Source organism: Gavia stellata, chromosome 7 (assembly GCF_030936135.1).
Source record: "Gavia stellata isolate bGavSte3 chromosome 7, bGavSte3.hap2, whole genome shotgun sequence".
Lineage (NCBI taxonomy): Eukaryota > Metazoa > Chordata > Aves > Gaviiformes > Gaviidae > Gavia > Gavia stellata.
The window spans coordinates 14534160-14560706 of NC_082600.1; the positions used below are offsets into that span (position 1 = coordinate 14534160).

A 26547-nucleotide genomic window follows, 5' to 3' on the forward strand; every position below is an offset into this window, starting at 1 on the left:
ATCACCAGAAATAATAGGTATTTAAGTTCAGTTTGTCCTCTATTTAAAGCAGGACCTACTGCTACTGGCAGACCCCAGACACAGCTGGAAAAGTGTATAGTCGGTTCTACCTTTTAAAAAATGGTCCGAGTCCAAAAGACACACAGCTACAGAATTTGTCTCCTTCCATTTCAACAGCAGGAGAACCAGATAAGGCAATATGAAATGTAAGATCAAATGAGCAACAGGCATGATGAGTAAGCACTTAAATCTTTTGCCAGCTTTAAAACCACTGGCTACATTTCCCCCAAACTCTCCTCCCCTTACCTGAACTTGCTCAAAAATTGGTGGTATAGTCCAGGAACTTGTCAATAGCAGGCTGGCAATGGTGGTTTCAAAGTCAACTCTGTTGCTATCCTCAATGTCTGTAATTTCTTCACTGAAAATCCGTAAGGAAAATTCTGGAATCAGCTAAGTATGATGTTTTAAGAACAAGATGTTCCAATCATATTTTAAAACCTTAAATAACTTACAGAAGCTGCTCAGTGGAAGTATTTATTCATACCCAATATGTAATTAACTAGTTACAAAGCAAGATCTTTCATGCTACTAAGTGTTGCAACTTACACTCAGGAGTGTATTGAATGCTACTGATTTGAGGCCTAGATGAAAATTCTTCACATCTCCCTTCGTAATCGGATGCAATATAACTCGAGGCAATACAAGTTTCAGTTCCCAGTTAATCCTCAAATCAATACTTTACATAAATAATTTAGTCTCAAATGTATGCTCAAGGATGAAGTACTGCCACCATCAAGGAATCTCTTTACCTTGCAATTCAATAAAATGGGCATCATTTTATGCCACAGAAATGCAAACTTTTGCGCAAGCCTAACACCATCATATAAACTGTTTAAGAAAAACATGTAAGGTCAATTAGAACTAGACTGAACCGATTTTATTTCCTTCCAAAAAGAATAGACACTAATTTAACTGTATACAGAATTTAATTTAACTATACAAGTTCGGTATATTGTCCTGTTCAAGAACTTACATAAAAAAAATACTGCCAAAATTCTAATGCATACTTTACAATGAAATGCCCCATCTTTCTTTCTACCCTTAATAACCTCAGACTAGAGGTGCAGTGTTCAGATTAACTTACACAGGGATGAAAATTCCCTTGCTCTTAACTGTAGTTTCGTTATTACCCATGTTTTTTCCACTACCACCAAAACTGAACTCAAAAGTAAGTTTTACGGTATTAGCAATGAAAAATTTGATGAACGTTGCAAGAACAGAATTCAGAGAAAGATTAACAACAGTTTTTACTGTATTAAAATATGTCACATCCCTCTAAAAAATAATACTTATGCATTTCTGTGCGTATTCTTATGTTTATTAATCTGTCACATTTTACTATAGTATCCGCACATTTCTTACTTTGAACACTTGAACAAATGAGTAGTAACCACTTTTAGTTAGTCCATCACAACTCCATCAAGTTCTCTGAGAACTCTGAGTTCCTGTTTTGAAATAAAAGGCGTCCAACAAGGTTCCAAAAGTTTTCATCATTATACTCAAACAAGTTAGCCAAAAGAAAAAGACAATTTTCTTTTTTTCTAGTATGACCACTCAAACCCTGCCGTTCCCCCACTTTCTATTGTTATTGCATTTAAACCTCCAAGATTCCTTACCTTGACTAAACAAAGGTGCCCATTTAGTTATTTACTGTACTGTTTTATCTAGTTGCTGTCCAGGCACACTGAAGACTTCCCACTACACTGCCAAGTCTTCAAATCCACCATTCCAGTTAATGGAAGTCTAGGTCACTCAAAAACAGAATTACAGTCACCAATTCTGTTTGGGTATACCACCTGACATGGCATTATGTAATTACATCACAAATCATTGTAATTGAATGCAAAGTAAAGGAAACTTGAGTTTATTTAGCTTCCAATTTCTGGGAGGTCAAGAGGAACTAGGACTGCTCTGGACAACAAAAGAAAATAGACTGTGCTTACAGATCATTTTCTGCCATATTCTTTCTTTAGGACCACTGTTTTATTGTTGCCCTTTCTATTACATGGGATGTACATATTATCAGGTGTTAATAAAAGGTCAGTGCCTGTACAATACATTCTACAACTGAGCACCACTTTCCGTAACTGAACAGGCAAAGAAATTACACTGAACATCAGCATCTGGCAGTATTTCTCCAAAAAAAGTGACTAAAATGGGTTTAAATTGATTAACACTATTAAATCACATCTAATATTTGATACTACATGATTTCATTACAGCTATACGATACAATTATACAAAATGTGTTAACATCAAAGAATACAACCAAAATTAAGATAGCAAACAAAACCTATATAACTTCTTTTCTTTACAGGAAAATACTTTTGAAGTATGCATGTAACTGCCCATTCTTTTAAAGAAAATCTACCGCAAGCAAAGTTATCAACCTCCAGAAAATCACACATAGCATTACTACGCATATCCCCAAAAAGTGTACAATATGCACACTTGGAAAATACAAAATTAAAAAAATTGTAAGCAACAGGTGAGCTTCATATTTATAAGAATGTGAAAAGAAGTCCAATTTTAGCACTGTTGTATAAAGAATCGTCTTTTTTGATGCAAGTTCATGAACTGACCCCTTCGGTTGGGGCCACACTTTACAAAACACCGTGTTCTTGAAAGGGGATTACAGAGCAAGGTAGAGCATCTTAGCAACGTCACCTTAAAGTTTTTTTTGTGGTGTTTTTTTTTTTTTTTCTTTTATTCACTACTTATCAAAACACGTCCTTTAAGTTTGTAGGTTCTTTTTTTAAAATTCTTTCCTAGAAACAATATACAAAGGGGAGGCATATTTATTTCCAATTCATACTCCTGTAAGATGCTTTTGAGTTCAAGAACTTTCTCCTCCAACTTTCACTGGTTATTTTTGGCCTTAGCATGTGTTAAGATGTGAGATTTCAGGTTAGTTGATTGCGCAAACTTCTTATTGCAGCCGTCAAATGGGCAAACATAGGGCCTGTCGCCAGTATGAATTCGCACATGTGTGCGTAAATTGAAGTCCAGTGAAAAACGCTTTCCACATCCTTCAAACGTACACTGTTGAAAGGAAAAGACATACTCCATTAGCTAACAAAAGTAGCACTCGTTTCAATCACTGATTAGAACAGTATTCTTCTTTAAATCACTAGACTGCACAAACATGAAGCTAGATGCTGAAGATGATTATATGTGAAGCTATGGGCATCACTTTTAAACTGTATTTAAAAAAAAAATTAATACTTCAAGTTGTTTTACCACAGCAGTATATCTATTTTCAAAGAGGGAAATAACTTCTAGCCTGCAAGCAAACGCTTTCACTAAAAACACCTTCTCTGCATACGAAACACTATTTTGCTACTAGAAAACAGAAACAGTGTTTCACATCAGAATTTCCCTCTTTTGGTGATAACTTGCAAAGGCTTGCTCATTTTACCAGCTTTACTTTTAAGACGGGCTCAGAATAGAAAAGGCAGCATATTTAGCGGTAAATACTTATTATTTAAAACACAGCAGCTCCAGCATACACATTTAAGTGATTGCCTGAGGATTGTTAATGAGGTTTCTGAAATAATTCATTTAAAAAGAAAAATCAACAAAAAATACATATCTTAAATGTGTACTGAAGAACACAGATGTGCTCAAGACTATGAATACCTGTAAAGGTTTATAAGGAGTATCATATGAAGTAGGCAGGGGACCTCTGGTGGCAAAAGCTCACGTAACTTGATAGGAATGGGAAGAGATTCAGCGACTACCATCATTTTGCTGAAAACTGATTAATACTGCTGCTGAAAATCAGTATCATGAGTCAAGTGAGCAAACAGCCCCGAGCCTCAGTTGTCCACAAGTGCTAAGTTGAAAAGATGATGAGGAGAAAGAGACATTTTCCTCATTCAGTAGTAACTGCAGACTTCATTTTTAAAGTGGGTAACTTTACATTGTATTTTGGAAGGTATGTCCTATGTACATACAATTTGCTAATTTCTAACAAAAGCCCAGGGAAATAGATAAACGATAGCCTAAGGGGACTTCCAATTTTTAAGGTGATCATTCAGTGCCTCGTCTGATTTTAGAAAAAAACCCACATAGTATCTCCGAAGTCATATAGAAGCTAGGTTACAGTTACAGTCTACACATCTTTACCAAATAAATTGTGATACTTATGTCTGGAGGTTAACAATACCTGAAAGGGTTTCTCTCCAGTATGAACTAGCTGATGTCGCTTTAGTTTTGAGCTCTCCACAAAGGCCTTGCCACATTCTGCACATACGTGTACTCGAGGGCCATGAGTGTGCAGATGCTTCCTCATGGCAGAGTTGTCCCTGAACATCTTTGTGCAGCCCTTAGAAAGAACAGTGAAACTCAATTAGTAGATAAGCTAGTTCTGATAAAGAAGGTTTTATCTGCTACAGTACAAGTATTTAAAATGCTTTTATATCCTGAATACTTTCTTAGTATTTCTCAGTTGGCCCTGAAAAGGAGACCCCTTACATTTATTTAAAAAAGGCAATACCAAGAAAACTATTTTAAGAGTTGGAAAAGAAAGCCCCAACCCCCCTCCAAAAAGCCCCAAAACCATATCCTCACTTAGTATTATGAACCATGTGCAGTCAAATGACTAATAGGACAGTCTCATGGAGAAGATGCAGCTCTGATAGAAGCAAATGAATAAATCAAACAAAAGCATTTGCCGTGTCAAGGGGGAAAAAAAAAAAAACAAACGAAAGACAGAATGATAGTTCATGGATTCATATGGTATATTCTTCAGTGTGCTACGTTCTAAGCACTGCAGTACTATAATATACGATATAGTCTCTAATATACCGCAGATTACTCTCTAGTACCAATTTGTATGTGCACCACTCCACCTCCCAACATTCTGTCCTCTTCCTTCTCATTCTTGAGAAGAAATTGAGCAAGAGGGTTTCCAGCACATAACAGCTTACAGAAACAACCTTGTCCAAACTGGCAGCAGCAGATTGATCACCACCACCTTGAGATATAAAGAGACTGACACTGCTTCTACAGTTTAAACCTACAACGTGATACTGGGTAACTGAATAAGGTAGGAGAATCTCTGAGTTACTGCTAACTCAACCTAAAAGCAAAAGATACTCACATTAACTCAGGTACAGCATCAGAAGTCTTAACCTGGGGTCCATGCTGCATCGACACAGGAATACTACTTTTGATTCCGGAGTACGCTCAAGCCAGCAGCGACCTGGGGCTGTCTTTACCCAACCTTTCTATACCTTTTTTCACCTTTTAGTGACAATCAATAGACATCTATCATATGTTTTATAAATGTCTTCCTCAAGGTTCAAAATCCTTCATAAAATCCTATTAACAACTGTAAATTCTATCTGTACTCCAAGTGATGCTGTTTAAACTTACATAAAACTAGTCTACTAACATCACTGTGTGATGAGGCATAAAATTCGACAACAGAACCTAAAGGAAAAATCAATTGCTAATCTTAAATTTCACAGGCCTCCTCTTTGGAAATAGTTTTTTTCAAAACTAATAACCACATTTAAATATGCCTTATTTCTTAAAAAAAGGGGGGAAATGCCACTTTCAAGCAGAGTTCTCTCTTCAGGCATTAGAATTTCTTTGGCTGATTCAAGAAGTGTTGCGCCACCATTCATTGCATATAACAGAACTGGGTGGGGCAAAGCAGCACCAAAATAAACATACCATCAACTTTTTTTCAAAGCCCCTGCTTGCCTCTGAGAGGAGCAGTTACATCTTCTACAATACTTTCCTTTTTTAAACTGAAGTCATAAATGCACAAAGCCTAGAAACACTAGAAGAGAGAAAATGGAAGGACAGAATATTCTTTTTTTCCCCCTGTTTAGATGAAGTTGAGGCTATGAAAAAGTAAATCAAAGACATGAAGGCAGCATTCCTCAGTATTGTAAGGAGTTCCTGTATCTCCACATACTATACTATAATAAAAACATGACACTTGTAGAATGTGAGGAATTGGAAATCAATGTAAGCACGAAGAGGAATCCAGCAACTTCCTTACACTATGGCTGTCAGAAAGAAGCCTTCTATTCATGCTCTGTAATGTGTACTGTTAGCTATCCACCCTGATTATTTGCTCACACTTATCTAGACCAGAAGTCAGCAAGATCATGTTTGTCTTTTCATTACAGACTAAGTCAGCTAACAGAAGCTCTCCAAAAGCTGGATAATGCAGTAAAGCTAGATGCTACCAATCTAGGTGACTGGCAACATTTATTCAAGGCAGAGGCTTCCCCACTACCAGTGGATCAGAATCATATCTCCAAGATGCCTCTCTCTCTTTCAAGATTATGCATCTTCCAGCTCTGTGGAATGTAATTCAAAGTCTTCCAATAATGCTGACTTTGGCATCTGCACCATAGATTGCTGATTCCTGATCTAGACTCCAAATCTGTCATAGTTTCCAAGCAGAGGATATATAGATCTTAGGAACGTACTTTGAACAGCTTTCAGAACATTCTTTCAAGTATGTAATCTTGGGTGGCAGGAAATCACAACAGTAAAACCAGCATGTTAGGGACTGTGCATCATGGTTACCAGAAGATTAGGGATGCACTAACCTTAAGACAAGGAATGGGAATAATGTATTATTCAGTGAAAGGTTTTTAAGGAAGCCTCTAAAGAATGATACCTAAAATACAGTTAACTGAGTGTAGTCTATTACACAGTAAAGTATTTTAGTTATTCATTCTCAAGACAAAACATCAATACAAAATTCTGGTCTACAAATTACTACCTACTCAGAAGCTGAGCACTTCACTTACTTTGTGAGGACAAGCTATCGTTCGTGGAGCATCATCTTCTTTAATTTTTCTTGGTTTCATTCTTAAAGATAAAAAAAATTAGTAGAAAAACATTAGTAGACAGCTCTTCTCCTGTAACTGCCTACATAATAGCATCAAACAAATGTGCGCATTATGTGCATCAATAGTACTTAGTTTAATATTTTCAAAGCCTTCATAATATTAACAGTATAATTTGGCATTTGGAAAGTTCAGCTCTTCTAGAAGGACCTCTCAAATACAGAATAAGACATTTAATACTACCTTTCTAGTCCTCTGAATATGTGGAAATAGAGGGTTTTTTCTGACTTATACTAATGGTACTTAGGAGGTTTTGTTTGAAAACTCCATTTTTATTGTGTCAGCACCCATCTGGCCTATATAAAGTGAAGGCCATGCGGCTTTCACTTCCTCTGCATTCCTGCACCAGGACATAAAGGACAGAGTAGCCTCAATCATTCTTCAGTATTTTCATCACACAAGACTTCAGAAGAAAACTCTACAGAAGCAGGGAAGGCAGGCAAGTTGCAGAATCTACATAGACAATGTAGACATTCGTTAGAACCACAGAAACTGCAATTATTCTTACTTTAAGCTACTGTACACATGGAGTCCACTCTTGGCAACTGACAAGCAATCATCTACTTACTCTTGGTCGCTGACAGGGATCTTCACTACTTTATGGGTGCCATTAGTCTCCATTAGCTACATAAGGAGCCCAGCAAACTATTGCTTGCATGTGTTAGGTGTTTCAAATACAATGCAACTCCCTGCAGACAACAATATTAGAACAGTCTTGCCATAACAGCCACCTGTCTGAATGTCAGAGAAGAGTCAGCTGTGTGGACACTATTCTGGGGAAGTACACTGCTCTTTTACCTATCTTTATTTTTCAAACCTGTAGTGCTGTCTTCAAAAAATCAAAGAGAAATGGCTTATCTCCACCTTATGGTGGAGGGAGGTAGGTAGGTAGGTATAAATAAATGCATGGCATGCAGGTGGGGATTCACTTAGATAAGAGATTTTGCGCATTCCAAAACCTTGCTGTAGAATGGGAGCTAGTCTGTTCATGCGAGTTTCTGAATGAATTTTCCTGGTAATACAGTACAAGACAGTTCTGTATGATGACGTAGCTACATATTGTATCTGTAAGTTAAAACAAAAGGTTTTCTGGTGTTCTCTCTAGTCTCAATTAAACAGACATGAGTGGCTTGAATTTAACAAAAGAATTAGAATTATCAGAATGACTACTCTTAACATTAAGAAGGAGTCTGTTGCTATCCAAGACAGTTTTAGTCCCCATGAGTTCAGTTTCTGGAAACAGGTATGGAATAACAGGGTTGGAGGAAGAGATCTTCAAGTAATGCATACATAACGTATTTTTTTTTTAACATGCATTTTTAATAATTGATCTGAAACTGGCTAAACAGCAACTTCTAAACATACAAAACAATTCCCAAGAGCTGTAGGGAAAATAAGCTAAAATCTCTCCAATTCAACCACAGATTTGTTTCTTTGCAAGCAGGGTCCAGTCATCTTTGATACTGTAACATTTCTACACATAGGGCTTAAATCTGCTGTTTCACCTGCCTCCTTCATGTGGACAGATGAGAGAGGACAGGAACGTAAGGCTTCGTGAGGCTGAATTAAGGAAAGAGCAGTGAAAAACCTCCCTAAGAATTCCTGAAGACTGGATCCAGGAAAATCTTACAACTGCCAATGGAGTCATATGTGATGGAGAAGTCTCCTATGGCCTCTGTGGGCTATCATTTGTCCCTCAGGAACAATCTGACTCCTCTTAGTACTGCAGATGTAGCACAGTTCAAGTGATCATGTATGGACTAAAGCACTTGACAGCAACTTCACAGACACAACATTAAAAACCAAGGATTTCTCTAAGTGGATATTTAGGAAACTCCTGCTAGCTCAGCATCTCCAGACTATACTGAGTGTGTACAGTGCTAACCGAAGAACACTGCACGCTCCTGCAGAGTTAAAAATACAGATGTGACAAAAATACGGAAGCTAGAGAGTATCATATGCAACAATCCCCTTATCTACAGATACTAACAGCTCCTAGGAGATGAGTGTGAGGTATGTGTGTTGACAAAGCTCCTCTTGTGCTATTACCTGCGACATACCTAAAAATTTTATCAATTTAAGGGCAGAGACATCCTGAACGCAGCAAACTATATCTGTTCCTGTAGACCAGTCTCTTTATTATCTTAATCTTCCTGCTTTCTTTTTCCAAGATTACAGACCAACTTACATTACCTTATTGATTAGATTTAATTTATATAATCCAATTGGAATACAGAATGATTATACTGTGTTTAGTTTAAGCAGCCTCTCTGAGAAAAGTATTAAATCCAAACAAGCGATTAGGATTAACTGACTGACTACACTCTCCAGTGAGGTTCTAGACTGATAGTAGAACGGGTACTGAGCCTATAAGAAAAAAACCACACACACAGAAGCTTTCTTACAGTAACTCTACAGAAAGCCAAAATGGACACACAGAAGAATGCTTTGACAACATGGGACATGAGAGAACATAGTGCCATGGTTTAATGCCATTAGAGAACAAACACACCTAGGGTACAAAGCTGGTGCCAAAACCACCTCCTTTACTTCTACCAACTTGTTACATCTTGGCTGAATCATTCCCCCAGCCCCAAAAGAACAACTTAAGCTTAAACTTAAGCTTAAAACGTGGAACAAGACTGTGCCTAAGCACAGGGTTGCAATCGGCAACCAAGCTATTCTACAGAAAAGGAGCAGACACTTCAACGGGAAGAGGTGGCAAACAGCGTCCAGGTTATATCTCAGTGCCACAGGCAGCAAGAAGCTGCTGGGCCCTTCATACACTTGGATTAAAGGCATGAGGGCGCATACACCACGGGCACAGCTACGACGGATCATTTTGTCAAAAATGTGGTCTTGCTCACAAGGCTGTGGAATCCACATGGACAGTCACTGAAAGAAGAATTTAAAGACTTACATATTCAAATGTATTAGAAAAAAGATTTTGGTCTTACTTTAACTTTTTGCAAAAGGAGACCAGACTAGAACCTGGGCTGTTGATCTTAATTACACTGTTGCAGGTAGCTCTTGCTGGTGGTTAGACTTTTGGCTCCCACCCAGTAGAGCATCTCTACCAGCTCCATCCAAGTTTTCTTAGCCTGAAACATTAACCAAAACCAGAACTCTAACACATACCACTATTTTAAACAACTATTCACACACACATTAATACCTGGGTGGAACTTTTGAAATGGCTGCCTTTGCAGAAAGTCAATTTACATGGCAAGACCAAAATTTTCATTTCTGCAGTGAGTTTATATGGGCCATGCCTAGTAGTAGAAACTGCAGACTAACTAACTGCAAAAAACTAGCAAGTGTACCTTTGGATCAAGGCACTGGGACACTGTGATTAAAAGCTAAATCCATTAACTTGTATTGGGTGGGTGGAAGGAGGGAATGTGGGACAACAGAAGGAGCAGGAAGGTACGCAACCGAATAGCTTCACAGAATGAGCTCCATAAAAGCACACTCCCTTATCCGCGCATAAAGAAGATTGAGTGAAATCACAGGTATTAAACCACTCAGTATCTCAAATAAAGAAAGCAACTCTGTCACTGTGCAGTATCAGAAAGGGACAGCTACCTCACTCAACTACCCAGCTGAACTGAAAGATCTATATCTTGACAGAAACAACCCCCACTCCAAACCTCTGTCAATCTACATAACCTATTGTCTTGGAGATAGATTCAATTTTAAAAGTTAGCCACAGAAACCAAGTTAAGGCTAGGAATAAAGGAAATCCATAACCAAAACCAAATAACAGTATAGAATTTCCCCCTTGTTCCGATAGCTCCCTTTTTTGCCACTGGTAGACTTTGTGTTCTCACATTCTTTCTTCTCCCTCTATACATAAATCTAACCTAAATAGTATTACTCTCTCTCAGGCAACTCCTCTGGCACATCCTAGAGATCTCTGATGACCAGTGATGATATTCACCTGTGCTAATGACCACATCCTTAAGAACAGATCGAAGAGGAGGAAATTATCAGTAGCATCACTGCCACTTCTGATCTGTTCCCTCACTCTGCCATTCCCCTTGTACTACCCTGCTGAAGCAGAAATAACATGAGTGTCATGGCCCTATGGTGCTGCTGAAGAACTCTTGAAACTGGCTAGACTGTCTTTTGGATAAATAGACAAAAGGGGAGAGGCACACTGTGTCTAGGCATCTATCTACAACCAAAAGAGTCCACAGCCAGTGCCTTAACATGCTTTCGTCACAGTTAGGTGGGAAAATGTCATAAAAAGTTCTCTTTCACTCCAAGGTTCTGGCAGAAATAATTACTAGTTCTGTTCCAGTTATGAAGAATATCATATGTGTAAACAGAGTGACCTTTGCAGTGTGGTACAGAACAAGATATTTCCCCTACCCCAGAAGAACACTTTGGGTAACGCAATTGTCAGTTTACTGCCTTTTAAGCTTCTCTGTAACAAGAGCAAAAACAGTATAAAAGCATATACCTTATAAAGAGGCCTAAGTCATAAATCTGGGTGACCAGAATGCTTTGTCACTTTTAAGAAGGGTGTCCGATTTCAAACTCTAATGCAATTTCCTCTCCTTTGTTTTCTATCCATTTTGGAAAGTGGATAGAAAGGAAGGGCAGTCCTTACAATTGCTCTCCTTCAGAAAAGGTACTAACAAGAGCAAAAGATAAACCCATGGAGAGTAAAGTTTTTACCACTAGGACCCATTACTGTGCCCATTTCCCAGCTATAGCATCTTCCCCTCTTATTTCTTAGTTTTACTGATGTCTGTATTCTGCTGTCCAGAGGGTAAGACGGAGAGAGGGGGGAATCAGGGACATCCTTTTTAATTGCTTTGTTTGAGGGAAATTTGCCATATGTACCAACTAGAAATTTGTCTGCTGCTTCCCCAAGCTTTTACTACCAAGCAGTTATGACTTCTTCACAGCTAACTACAGAATTACTTGTAATCAATTTAGACTTGGATGAAACAATTTCCAGTGTCCCAGTCAAAGGTATCAAACAGGAACATGGTAATTTGTTAGGTTTTATTTCTTCCTTAGCAGATCATTCACAACTAATGTTTCACATTCTGATATGACTGCCTAAAAGAAATCCACAATTTTTTTATTTTTTTACTGCATTTTTAAAGTGTACTAGAGAAAATGCATGAGCCCTAGAGTAGAATGAAATAACTTGTAAAAACGCGACAAATTGCCCAAACAGGTATAATTTGTGGTCATTCATCTATGCATTACTGAACACATCTAAATGTTCTGACACAGCTTGTTTATTCACAGTGTTTTCAATAATTTTAGAATGTATAAAAGCCTTTCCAGGAAGAACTATAAGAGTTCCAGTTAAAGGATCTGGATTCCTGCTACATGACTCAATGACAAATACACTAAAAAAAAGCAGCAAAGACAGCTGTATCACAAGAGACAGTATAACTGCTCGCTCTGCTAGTGCCACCTAGCTGCTGAGCAGCTGCCGTGTCCATTGCAGATGCTGTAGTAATTTAGTTTTAAGTGTGGGTTTTGGTTTGGTTTTTTGGGTTTTGGTTTTTTTTGTTGGGTTTTTTTTTTTTTTAAAAAAGGTTGCAGACCTACAGAGGACTTCAAGCATCAAGTCCACCCCTGCCTTACCTCTCACTAACCAGACCATGATCAGAATTCCAGAACCCTGCCCAGAAATCTGCTACCAGAAATCTGCTACCACTAGAATTCAAGCTTTGCCTGTTTAAACTTAACCTCAGAACTTTCTTCCTGAGAATCGATGCAAATGTCTCATCAATTTATCCTTAACCAAAATAAGCTGCGTGGTTATTAACAGTGAATCTAGCCTGGTTTTGAGTAGCTAATTTCTACAAATGTATAGTGAGATTCTTCCAACTATCTTAATGAAAAAAGGAAAGCAACCCAAAATAACTTGCTCTGAACTGCACAAAATACACTTAGTATACAATTTTACTAGCCAGTTTATGCTTCCTTATATGTGGACTGTGCACAATTCTTTTCTGAAGTCACCAAAATACAAATTTGTTATTCAAAACATTACTCAGAGCCCGTGAAGCTACTTAGTAAGTTTAGAAGTAAGTTTCAACTTAATGTACTGCTCAAAGTTTTCAGAACACAGCTACTGAGAATTTCAAAATTCTGAATCGTAAAGCAACCAGCAATGCTTGAAACTTTCAGAGACCTTTACACTAAATAAACACATTCTTTTAGCGTGAACAGCTGTATTCCTAGGACCTCCAAACCCAGTTCATGTAAACCCAGTTTTTCTGCCAGCTTGCCATGCAAGGTTTCTAGTGATACTGCACACAGCAACCTAGATGAACAAGACAATCGATCAGTATAAAAATAGGTTTGTAAAGATCAGTGCTTGAATTTGTGTTACTAACTAAAAGGGAGTCCCTTCAACATGCTTCACTGCAACAGTATCAAGACCTTAACAAGCAATAATCAAATTCTAATACACCCATATTCTTCAACCTCAGCTATACACGATCATTTAAGATCTAACACACAACCAACAGAGTTTTCTTTTTAATTTTTTTTTTTTTTAAGGCAAGAGTAAAAGTTTGACAGTCATCTATTCTGACCAAGAAATCAAAAAATCTTTCTTAAAACAGAAGATGCTTTAAGTTTTCATGTATCTACAATTAAGCTATAAGAACAATTCTTCACAGGTTTTGGGCAACTTCGGGATATTGCTAAAGGTGATGTCACCCCAAGTTGCTTACTCCACCACCATGTATTCGTCTTACGACTGAAGTGGATTAGCTTTTATCTGCTGTACAGAAATATATTAATAGAAAAGAGACTGTACACAAAGAACTCAATCTTTCCATCATCTACTAAAAATTCTAGTTCTAGAACTTCCTAGAACATTCTACCATGAATAAAAAAAAGTGGTAATTTTAAACTACTGCCAGCTGCCACTATTTTCTCAACAGAAAACTAACTAAAACCCAAAGATGCAGTACATTTTACAATATTAAGAAATATGCAGACAGATCTGATAGAAGCAATCTGGTCATTTCAAGAAACCCAAATCCTGGCAACCATTTCAAGTATTCAAACCAATCTGGAGAAAAATATTCAGTATTTGCATGGAGAAGACCCTATGAGAAACTATTTAAACTTCCTAACAAAAGATAAGCTATTCAGTAGTTAAATGTTTAATAGAACCAAAGGTTTCAGCATATTCTAAAATAACTGAGAATACCATTCTAAGCAAATGATGAGCAGAAACATGCAAGTAACATTTTAGAATTAGAATGCTATGTACACTCACTGTATCACTTAAACATTTGCTTCCACAAAAAATAGTATTAACCTTTCAGCACGTCTCATAAGAAAACACAATCATTTGAATCAGCAATAGTAAAACAAGTAACAACAGTATCAATAGCTAGAACCACCCACCACTTTATCTAAAACCCTGTTTTCAGTTGTTCATGATGTGTTTTTATATATTTCCAGATCAGATAGCCTGAGGCAGGGAGCAAGCCCTGCAGAACTGTCTTACTAGGAGCCTTCAAAATCCATAGTTCAATGGCTTTACTGAAAATAACTGTGGGACGAGGCTGTGCTGGCAATCCTTCGGTACAAACACACTGAAGAGTAACAGAACAAGCTTGTAAAAAGCAGCAAGATCAAAGAGGTGAAACAAGAGCAGATGCACACACTGGACACCAAGATCCACCTAACCAAGAAGACAGACCAGAACTTGTCTGAACAGTCCCTGCCATCTATGAACTAGCTGAAAAACACAGTGGTAAAAAAAAAAAACAAACAAACCAAAACCCACATACTTCTCCCTCTACTAGCTGACCCAGGAAGTAAGAGTAACAACATCTGACCATCCACCTGCTCCAAGTGTCAGAATTGTGCACCAGAGCTCTGAAGAATACCCAGCTGGTAATAAAATGAAAATGAATGTAGCTTCATAACATATGTTTTGCTTTCAGCATAGGACAAACTGATTATAGCAGCTGCAGGAAGCTAACAGTTGTGCTCAAATATTTGGAGACACCAGCATTACCGCTGCCCATACACTGAGTGGAGGAGTATGCACACAAAGAAGGAGACCACGTAATCGCTGCAAAGGCAACCCCAATGTCACAGATTCCAGGTGCCAAAGCAGAGTTCTCTGGTGACCTCACGGTTGCCCTCTGGTGGCCCTGACCACTCGGTACCAGAGCCAGGGGCTCTGTGGAGGGATGGGGGGGGAGAAAGACAGGACACTTTCAGTACTCCCCCGTAGAACAGAGCTTCCCTCGCTTCACCTCTATTTCAAACTAAGAGTCACCTTGTAACTCAGGTCAATGTACTGATATGTAAACGAATGACAACTCTGATTCACTAGAGGAAAATCCAAGCGGTATAGTTACCAATTGTGAAAATGCAATTATCAGTGGCACATGAAAGTGAAAATCGCTTGACTCCATTAAAAAGAAGTTTAAGATCTAGAGCTTAAGAAGTAAGAAGCAGGTGAAAAAGAACAGTAAGTGGCTTTACAAACTAAATATTGTAGTCTAGCTTTCTTGTACTGAACCTGAATGCAGCATTTTACCTCCTTCGGTGCTGAAGAATCTACGGCTACTCACATGAAAGATATACTCTGTCATGTCAAAGATGCAGTCTATCAATGTATTTAGGTCATGTCTTACCCAACAAGAACCAAAGACCAGAATTCGTTGAAGAAGTCACTGCTGAATATAGAACCCAGTTATTTTAACACAGTATCAGCTACTCTGTTCTGAATTAAGTCCTTTGTTTTAGAAGATGATTAAATGGAACAATAAGCCATACTAAATCTATCACTTATTTTGCCTAACAGTTTCATAATTAAACCAGTGAAAAGTAAACCTTTCTTCCTACTTACCTAGCAAATTCAGCCAGTTGTTTGGGGTCTGAGAGGTCAATGCCAGGTATTCCACCAGGAGGAAGTTTCTTCCCTGTCATGTACTCTGAGTAATCTGGAGGAGAATTCTCTCCAATGATCTGCTCTTCCACCACTGTTTCATGGTCAATATCTTTTTTATCATCTGAAATACACAAAATACTGAATTCAATACCTACTAAAGATCAAAACAGCATGTAAGTTATTAGGCTGCATCTCAATACAAATTCACTATTGCTGCACACTTAAAAGAATACACTGCACTTCCAGACTTCCACGCTAATTGTAAAGAGCAAAAAGACATCCATACAGTTACAGCATGAAGAACACAGAAAGAACATGGTGAGAAAAAAAGCAGAAGTCGCATATCCACTTAAACACAAGCAAATAAAGAAATAGGCAGAACAATCCTATGAACATAGGCTGCATTTAAAAGACAGTGCGCTTTTCCTGAAACAATGCCTAAATATTTAATTCCCTTAACCTCTTTGAGACTAACCTCCACCATACCCACTTTGGATCTCAACAGCAGTCAGTAACCAAGCAAGCCTATCAGAGGAGTGGCAGATACTTACCCTAAGATGTTAGGACTACTGAACTTCACTTCAGAGTCTTCAGACTTCCTTAACCTCCAACAGAAGTGTCACAGAGGGACAAGAAATTTAGAAATAATTGCTAATGGGCTTCAGCACGTGCCCACAAAATTTTTCAACACTTGCAGCCAGGACGGAAAGAAAGCAGAAAACTAAACAGCACGTCTCCCTTCCAAGGGGGCTTCCTCCTTCCATGGCAGAGGCCAGCCTAAGCTCCTTCCCACTCTACTATGTAAAGAGCAGATAGGGATCCTTCAGAGATTCGATCTGCACGCCAGTTAAGGTACTGCTATTTTATTTGCTCTAGAGCTCCTCCTATGGATTTGTGCTCAACAACTGCAGTGAAATCACGTGGAAGACCTGCTGTTGCTGTCTATTCACATTCAGACCTTAGAATATGCCAAGACACAATGTTTTCTCTCTCCTGTTGCTATTTCATAACAGAAACCAGAGACACAAAAAAGACAGACAACAGAAACATCCACCTATGCTCCTCAGTGCAGTCCTCACACCAGCACCAATCCTGTTTTCCACCCTCAAGTACACCTAGGACAACAGATGTATATCTGGTTGTAACTACTCAGCTAAATGTAAATAAGCTTACCACTACACTGCTTCTCCTACTCTGTGTATGGGGAGCAGATTCTGCAAATCACTTTATACACAAAGGGCTTGCAAAGTCAAAGTATTTACAAAAATAACAGGAAGCTTTATTTTACAGGTAGTGTTTTTGGAATGGAAATACAAGGTGGTAGGACAGAAATAGTATTTCCACAATTAAAAAAAAAAAAAAACAACACAAAAACCACCCACCAACGTAAGGCAGAAAACAAGTGAGGCAACATTTTTTTTTTTCTCCTAAACAGAAACACAGGAAATAATATTATTCATTACTCAGTAACTTAGGTCAGGAAAGAGAGGACAAGACATACGTAAATAAAAGAAATATACTAAAGACAAATTTCTATTCAATTCGTAATGCCTGCTTTTAATGTTTGCCACTGAGCTATTTCTAGAAATGTTACTGCTGGTTTGGGGTTTAATCTGATCTACCGGATCAAATAGCAGTTCATGTATATGTTCCATGGTGAAAGAGGAAAATAGTCTCCAACACTGCGAAGACAGGAGCTTTAATAAGAAAATACTATCTGCAGCATTAAACTGGGACTAAACCACAAAATTGACTATTTGGACAATTTTTTAATTCTAATCTAGTTTTCCATTCACCACACTACTATTCAGTCTTTACCAAGACTGCTTTAAAGAAAGCAACTGAATTTACCTTAAGCAAGGATTATATGGCAAGTTTTACAACACCTGCAGGAGTTACAAATCCAAGTCAATAAACCTCCAATTTGGCAACAATTTGTTCTTAGAAACAGAAGCTTGAGAAAAGGTATTTAGCAATGCCTACACAGGCAGAAAAGACATTATGAAGCTCAGAAGAGCACAGAACTTCTGGAAAACTGAAAGCGATGCCTTCTCCGTGCTGTAGACTAGAATGAGATCAGCTGCCTTCCATGTAGCCATCTCAACAGCTACCCAGAACTTCCAGTTTTGACTGACTGATGACATTCATAACAGAAACAAGTTTTCATTTCCTGCCTCAGATCAGATGCATGAGTCAACAGAGAAACTGTGTAGACATTCCTTAAGATCATCTTTCCTTCCCTAGCGTAAAGGCTCACTATTCCACAATGCTTTCTTGCTATTCGAGGGCCAAACTGAAAGTCAGCCTTCAGTGCCTTTACTTCCCAAAAACCTGCCAACAGAAATCCGTTCCACAGCTATTCAATTCCACAGGCTATTAAAGCATGAAAGACTATGAACATACTGCTTTGATACAGTAGAAAATAAGAGAAAGTATCTCTAAATATAGTAACAGTTATGTGAAAACAAAAAACAATCAAGTTTTCCTATACCAAAAAACTGTATCTCTACAGCAACACATACCTGCAGTTTTAAGAAGTAATTTAAATCAAAACTGACCAAAACAACAACATACAAAACATTTACCTTAAAGTGTTACGCCAGGTTAACGTCCTTCAAGATAGAAGACCTGGCTCACGCCAAAAGTCAAACACTTTTGAAAAAGCAGGAGCAGACTTCAGTAGCTCTTTAGTATCCGGATCATCCTAGTTACAGACCATCCTATGACATTATCAACTCATTGTGAAAACAAAATAAAACCAAAACACACACACACACCCCCCACTTCTTTGGAAGAACTTTACCAATGTCCTCTATGCACAGATTTATCACAAGTTTATTTGTGATCCCCTACCAACCTGGACTAGGCAGCTCAAAGTTTGGAGGCTAAAGTCCAAGCAAACTTTCACTCAGGCTGACAAGTTAACCAATATTCTCATCGCAAACAGGGCCAGTTGAGTGCTTGGTGTTTTCTGCCTTCAAGCAAGTCCTGGTGCCCACTACATCCAAATTACATCCCCCTTTTCCTCTCATGAAGCATCAGAGGATCAAACATACTGCATCCAAAGCAAAGCAAAACAAAGAGATACGACCCTGAAATTCTAGTGACACCTCTGGAGAAGTACAATGCACATAAGGCATAGTAACTCCATGCAGTTTACGCCCATGCCAAGCTAACTTCGATGCCACCCATGCAAGCTAAATACGGACAGAGCCACGGAGCCAGTCAGGAAAAGGAAATTAACTGCTATTACTATCTCATCTGCTTTGTTTTGTCCCTTAAAACCACTTGAGTACAGCAGACTCAAATATAAGGCATTCCACTTAAGTGTGGATTTGGCACTATTCTTCTAGATCTAATGTAGCTTTCTGTATTGAACTTGGAATATGATTTTAGTCCCATCTTCTGAAAGGTATTGAAGATCTGAATGCATGTCAATTAGTTAATCACTTCATCTTCACAAAAACATGCACTACAAGTCCCTGCAATAGCTATGCCCAATACTAATCTATCTTATAAAGCTGTAAAATACTGATTTGTTAGAGACACCACAGATACCCCCAACATCCTTGTACACCCAATTACATTAAGATAGAACAATCCAATTTAAACTAAGTATCTACGTACCTCTTTAGGACATACCCAAAAAAATCTTTATGTTCAGTGTTCTTCCATCTGCACTTCTCTCATGTCCTATATATGGGCAATACACATCTTGAACTGAATCAATTTCTGCACTTCAAAGCAAGTAAGTCAAACATTTTTTTACTAAGATCAGTGAAAGTTCAGCATTTTAGCCAGCCATATCTTTTCACTACCACTTAAAACATATTTCTGCCAGTGAAATAACCAGAAGTTTTAAGAGTACCAAGCCCAAGTACCAACTGAAGTAGAAAGAAGCCAGATTACTGGGATAAAACTAGTAACCACAGATTCCATGTAACAGATCAATGACAAAACATGGTAGAATCTGTTTCCCAAGACTTTATTGATTACCTTTGGCTCTTATTACCACGCTTACTACATCTCTTGCAGCCCTTCTGTTGCACAGAAAATCCATCCACCTCAGAACCCCATTACTTCATGCATTTCTAAAATAGTAGCTAGCTCCAGCTGACACCTCTGGAACTCCCCAGCTTTGTAAAATGATCCCGTTAACTTTCAACCCAAGAAGCCCTGTCAGTATTTCTGCCTCAGTTATTCTTGATTTTAGCCATCATACTCTGCTTCTAGATCCCTAATTCTCTGAGCCATCCCCCTCCACTTTTACAGAGCAGGGAGAACATATTCAATCAGTTTTCCCCTTTGGAAAATAAAGACTGCAAAAGGGAACTCGGAAGGTATGCTTGGTAGCAAACCAATGAGACCTAATCCTATAGCTTCCTCCACAAGGTACCAAGTTAGAAGACTTTCTGCTTACCAACTAAAAGGATGAACAACATTTAAGTTTAAATTTTCTTTTTACAAACGCACGGTTAAACACATTTGTTTTTAGGAACAGCTGAAATGCAATTACACGATAAAGAATGTATTCGGCAATTGTGCAGTACCAAGGCACTCTGGTAACAGCTTGGTTATTGCTACCACATTGCAATCTCCTCAGGCAAATTAGTTCATTGGTCATGTTTGAAAGCAAAGAACCATAATTAGCTTGTTAAATAATACAGTTATTTAGCAGACACTTCCGAATGTTAAATTCCATTTTGCGCAATTTGTAATTTTTTAACCTCGTTGGCTGCTAGGTTACTTTTCCCTCTGATATGCCTTGCACACAGATGGAGAACAGGTTCTTCTTTCCCCGTGTCACCCATCTCTTATTTCACACCACTGAGACATGAACTGACAAAAACACTGCATGTATCAATAATCATCATCTCACTTCAACATTTGTGAGACACTGTGCAGAAGCACTATGACCTTCTGAATCATCAGCATACAAGTGACATGGACCTCTCAGGGAAGGAGCCAATAGCAAGTTAGAGGATTCCAGACCGAAGGTGGACTAAGAGGCAACTTAATTGAAACATTTTAAATAATGAGCCACATGTATGTCACTTTCAAAACTGAAAAGACACTTAAAACAGCTGCAAGAAAATATGTACCTTATCCTCTAAGGTTCACTGGCAAAAGTGTCAGGGCAGACTCAATGCTTATGGATACCAAAAGCTTATACCATTGTCTTAATCAAAGTCAGAAATAGGTTATCATCTTAATGTTTTAAATGAACCAGACAATGACTTTCTGCCTCCATTATGAAAAATTTTCATGTAAGAAGCTCATTACCTACCTGTCATTGCAAAGAATTTTGGCCATCCTTGATACAGGCCCACAACTGAACTAAATGACTAGTCTATCATTTATACTATGTAAGACAACTGGTCAGACAGCAGATGACTGTTTTTCTCAGCCCTGCAATCTGATAAAGTCAAAAGAAAACCCTTCTGGTTTTTTTTAAGACATTAGAAGTTTAAGAGGTTTTGAAGAACCTTCTAGAAACCCAACATGACCCCCAGAGTTTCCAAATATGGGTCCACAGCACAGGCTTCCTGGATTATCGAGAATCCTTTCTCAACCATACACACAACTTCTGCATCTTTGCCTTTCCCATCCAGGAATAGGATACTTGAGCAGTTTAACATCTGTGAGCAATGTTTAGTTTGGTTGTGCTATTTCATCCCTAAGCTTGCAGGCTACCTATGCTAACAATAATAGTTTAAGTGAACACCTATTTCAGGTTTGAAAGCTTGACAGAGTTAAGAGTCACTACGTAGAAGAAGATGTACTTACACTAATACATTTTCCCCCCTCAAAATTAAGCCCCAGCTGCTTGAAATTCCAGCATTTGGTGGAGCCAGCATTTCAGCACCACCTTCCCAAATGCTCCTGCATCTAAGAATCAGTTTTGCAAGCGCAATCTGACAAAGTGATTTCTTATGATCCTTCCCCTCGCCCATCACTATTGCGTACCCAACCTGGAGACAGTCACTAAAGAGGATGATTCAAGTTGAATCTAGCAAAGGCAGAAATAAATTCCACTTCATAAAAACAAATTTTCCTAGTACAAATTGGGGTGTCTCACTTGGAGAGCACCATTAACTACATACAACCCAAGACAGGATACCCCAATGAAAATAATGACGATAGATATTAGACACTATAGAGAAAACACGCTACAGGAACGCGAGCAAAGTATCCACCATATGCACCTCTTCAAACCTTTCAGAAAATAGAACTCCTTTGTTCAGTTCCTATTTTCACACGTGAAGAAAGACAAATAATTCCATTCTGAAGATCTGGAAAGCTAATCTGGACTAGAACAAAGCATTCCTGTTTCAAACTAAACACTTTAATTAAAGTCATCATGGGTCACAAGTTTGATATCACCATAGATACCAAGGTGGTAAGAGAAGTTATGGTAAGTCTAAACCGTTGCCAACAACAGTACTGCAGCTTCTAAGTAACAAGACAAGGATTGAGTAGTCCCCTTTAATCACACTGTTATGTATTTCACAGATTATTTCTACACATTTCAAGAGGTGCTACCAGACATGTTATACTCATTTATGGACAAAGATTTATGATTGACTAAATTTGGCACCACCCATGTACGAGCTAATATAGCAGCACTAGAAAACAGTAACAAGTAATTAATTCCCATTGTCTTCCCACACTGGGGAAAGTGCCCTTGTTCTCAATTCAAATACCCATGAACAGCAATACAGGGTTCATTGTTTTATCTTGATGCATGGGCTTATTTACCACTCGTCTTTTGATAAACTTTTTTGCTAAGCATTTAAACCAACAGTCAATTACATCAGTGTGCAAGCAAGTCTTTAATTATGTCAAAATCAGATGCAAAACTGCTATCTTTGTTCAAAATAAAGTACGTCTGATTCTACGGGGAAACTTTAGTACAATTACCCTTTCGCAAGCCAGTCGTTTGTTCTGGGTTTTTCCCCCCACCCCCCCAGTTTTGCTTCTTTTGGAATTTTTCTGGCAACTGTTCCCCCTCTAAAATTTCAGAAAACAGACAATGAAGCCTCAGCATTTGACCACTTCAGACCACTTCTATAACATTCAATAAGCTGTGTAAGAGGCATAAAAGCCTACGCAAAAGGCTCAGTAAAACTTCACAACACTCTTAACTGGGCAGGTTATTACCAAAGGCTGTTTGAAGCGGGTGGGTGGTGGGGTGCGGATGTGTGCACACATGCACATGAAGTCAAACTTTAATACTTTTCTTTCGCCTATATATTTTGTGATTTTGCTTTTGGGGGGCTTTTTTGGCATTAGAAGTCAAGTCAGAACAGGTATTCTGCATCATGGATATAATTGAATTGAATGTAGCAATGCAATTCAATCTCCACTAAATTACAAGTGGGTATCATTCCCACTGAGCTTGCATGGTCATGCTCATAAAGAACAAAACCACTGAAATCAATAGGGCTACCCTGATGTAAAAGTTGTGTACGTGGGAAGAGAATCAAGTGCATTGATTATACACATGCTTCACTTCAGTCAAGTAATAATCAGCATGCAGAAGCTCTAAGAAAGCATCCTATCAGGCACTCTGAATTTTAGAGTGCAAATGCATGCTAGAAATTGTCAATTGATCTCAATGAGGTCCTGTATCCTGCCAGCTCATGAGTCATACATCCTCTTGCATTCAGCTATCTTAGGTAGCTTCCACAAACCAGAAGACTGTATTAGTTTCTATTATCTTTTTTCTTTCTTGGTTATCAATTCTAAGAGGAAAAAAAAAAACAGCAAGTGGATCTAATTCAGGTTTCATACAATGATACACAGAAACATATAGAACCCTATTCTACTAAACAGTATCTGGGAAACTCTTAAATGAAAGTTCTTTTCTGTTCATCAAGAAGCAGGGAACTTTGAGCAGACTCATTGAGCTGTCACCCATCTATATACCAGGTGTCATATACTCTGTCAAACTTGCTAAGTAATCATCTATATTTAAAAAGAGAGCAAAAAAAAAAAAAAAATCAGAATCACCATTCTTTCCATCTTTTCAGACAAGACAATTCAGCCATCCAATACCCTTCAACACTCCCCTTTCTAACAGCTACTGGTCATTAACAAACATCACAGACAGCAAACACTTTAGACTACATCAGAAGCTTAGAGAGTATCTTATCTTACTAGATTCTTTAAAAATTCAAAAAAGCACAAAAATTATGATATGCAGGATAGATTACCAACCTACTATTCAAAGACCACACACCAATTTAAATATTACATGAAGTGATACTATTTGACTGCTTTTTTCACATTTACATAACTTTAGCACAGAACTTTGACTACAGAGCCTAGCTTCCAGCAACAATTTCTTTGCAAAAAACCCCCCCAAAACACAAAAAAAAACCCAGTGTGCCACAAGTAGCACTTTTCTGCTGACTAAAAAGCCTGTTTCCCCCCCCCGCCCCGTATTTTAAAGGAAAGTATCAGAAAATCGTGGCAGAGAAAGTAAGTGGGAAGGGCAGGTGCATGTCAGGTTTATTCCAAGCCCTGCAGATACTAAACACCTTCTCAAGATTTTATTTCCTTTAAGAGACACTCCCACAAAAAACCACATCTCCTCAAAAAACATGTGCCATCTCACACAACACAGACTCCCTACACCTATTTAAAGCTTTAGACCTAGGCGAGGAAAAGCTGAACGGTCTCCGAGCGTCAACCAGAAACCGCTCCTTCCCTCCCCGCGGCTCCCCGGGACGGAGGTCTGCCTGCAGAGCGCGGAGCCACCGCTCTCGGCTGTCAGACCCTGGCTCCCGACAAGGGGATTTCGGAAGGGCCGGCTGCTCGTGGCCGCTCCCTCCGAAGCCGCCGAGAGGGGCGGGCAGCCCCCGCGGGGGCGAAGAGGTGCTTCCCCCTCGCCGGCACCGCTGGCTTCGGGCGGGGAGGCCCCACCCACACCCCGCCTGGCTACCGCAGCGGCCCGGCGGGCCAGTGCCGGGCGGCCCCGGGCCCATCCCCACCAGGCGAGCTGTAAAACGGTATTTCGGGGAGATCGCCGTCCCCGGGCCGGGGAGAGCCGGCGGGGCGGGCGGCGCTGGCGCGGACCGTCCTTCCCCCCCACATAACGGTCACGGCCCGGAGCACACGCCTCATCCGGGGCCGCCGCCCGCGTTCGGCATTAAAATGCGGCCCAATGGGGCCGCGGGTGCGCGGCGGCGGCAGCAGCGCAGGGCGGGAGGGAGAGGAGCGGCAAGCGGGGAGCCGGCAAGGCAGCGGCGACCGGGGAGGGCAGGCGTCGGGCCGGGAACGGGGGAGAAGGAGGACAGAGGGCGCCGGGGGCGGCGGCTGGGGGAGGGAAGGGCGAGGGACAGGCGTGGAGCGAGCGGCGGGGCGCCGCGGGGAGCGGCGGCGGCGGCAACGGCGGGGCGGGGACGGGGGGAGAAGCGAGGAGGCTGGGTTCGCCCCGCACCCTGTGCCCGCCCGCACACCCCGCCTCCCCCTGCTGCAGAAACTACGCCATTGCGGCCTAGTCCTGGAGCCAGCGGCGCGCTGCCTCCCTCTCTCGCGCACCCCCCCTCAGCCGCCGCCATCTTGGCGGCCGCCGCCATCTTTCCTTCCCCCCGCCGGAGCCGGGCAGGAGCAGCGGCGGCAGCAGCGCAGACCCCGCCATCTTTTCGGGGAGCCGCCATACTTGCCCTGGCGATGAACATGGCGGCGCCCATCACACACATCAAAACATGGCCTCCCTTCAAAACAAAACTGTCGGAGCCGAGCCGGGCAGCCGCCGGCGGGGCCCGGGGCCCGGGGAGGGAGGGGTCCGGTGCGCACTTACCCGAGGCCCACATGGTGACCGAGAACTCCCCCTCCAGGGTCTTGATCTGCACCTGCTTCTGCTCCCATTTCCTGCCGCCGCCGCCCTCGGCCCCGCCGCCGCCTCCCCCGCTCAGGTAACTCTTCTTGCTGCTCTTCTTGCCGCTGCCGCCTTTCTTAACGCGGCCTCCTCCGCCGGCCGAGGAGGAGCCGCCGCCTCCGCTCTTGCTGCCGGCGGCGGCCACGGTGACCAGGGTCTGCTCGATGTACTCGTCCTCGCCGGCGGGGGCCGGCACCGGGATGAGGATCTGGTCCTCGAAGCCGTCGTCGGCCCGCAGTCCGTCCGAGTCGTCTCCCCCTACCACCTCCTCGCGGGTCTGCACCAGGATCACCTCCTGGTGGTGGTGGTGCAGATGGAGCTGTCCCCCGCCGCCGCCGGCCGCGCCGCCGCCCGCCCCGCTAGGGTCCCCGTCCGAGACCAGCGGCTGCAGCGCGATCATGGGCTGGTGGTGGTGGTAGTGGTGGGGCGGGTGGTGTGGGCCGCACTCCTCGCAGCACTCGTCCTCGTCCTCCTCTTCCTCGTCCTCCTCGCCGCCCACCACGGTGGTCTCGATGGTCTCCACCGGGATGGTCTCCACCTCGATCTCGTGCAGCTCCACGATCTCGGCCGGCATCTCCGAGCCGTCCGTGGCAATGTACAGGGTGTCTCCCGAGGCCATGGCGGGGTGAGGGGGGGGTAAGAGAGCTCCGCGGGCGGCGAGGGGGCTCCGGTCCGCTCCCCTCGGCGGATGGTGGGGCTCGGGCTCCTCTTGCTTCCCTTCCTTCTCCTCCTCCTCCCCCTTCCACACAAACACCAGCTCCTCGCAGCCAGCGAGAGGGAGGCAGCCAGCCGCCAAATCCCGGCTACGCTCCCTCGCGAGA

The 26547-nt window shown here is 40.9% G+C and overlaps 1 protein-coding gene across 1 annotated transcript; it reads right to left on the reverse strand.

The window, feature by feature from the left end:
• Nucleotides 1-1909: 1909 nt before the first annotated feature.
• YY1 (YY1 transcription factor) lies at nt 1910-26547 on the reverse strand. Its single transcript, XM_059819559.1, has 5 exons — nt 25649-26547; nt 15799-15961; nt 6840-6900; nt 4229-4387; nt 1910-3102 (listed from the first exon to the last, which is right to left on the reverse strand). Exons 1-5 carry the CDS (start codon nt 26343-26345, stop codon nt 2920-2922), a joined length of 1263 nt encoding a protein of 420 aa, XP_059675542.1. The 5' UTR covers nt 26346-26547; the 3' UTR covers nt 1910-2919.

Coding starts and splice junctions, on each gene's coding strand:
- YY1 (XM_059819559.1), bottom strand. CDS start 26,345: ATGGCCTCGGGAGACACCCTGTACATTGCCACGGACGGCTCGGAGATG. Junction 6,901..15,798: donor CAACTGGCTGAATTTGCTAG/GTAAGTAGGAAG, acceptor TTTATCTTTAAG/AATGAAACCAAGAAAAATTA. Junction 4,388..6,839: donor CGATAGCTTGTCCTCACAAA/GTAAGTGAAGTG, acceptor GTTCTTTCTAAG/GGCTGCACAAAGATGTTCAG.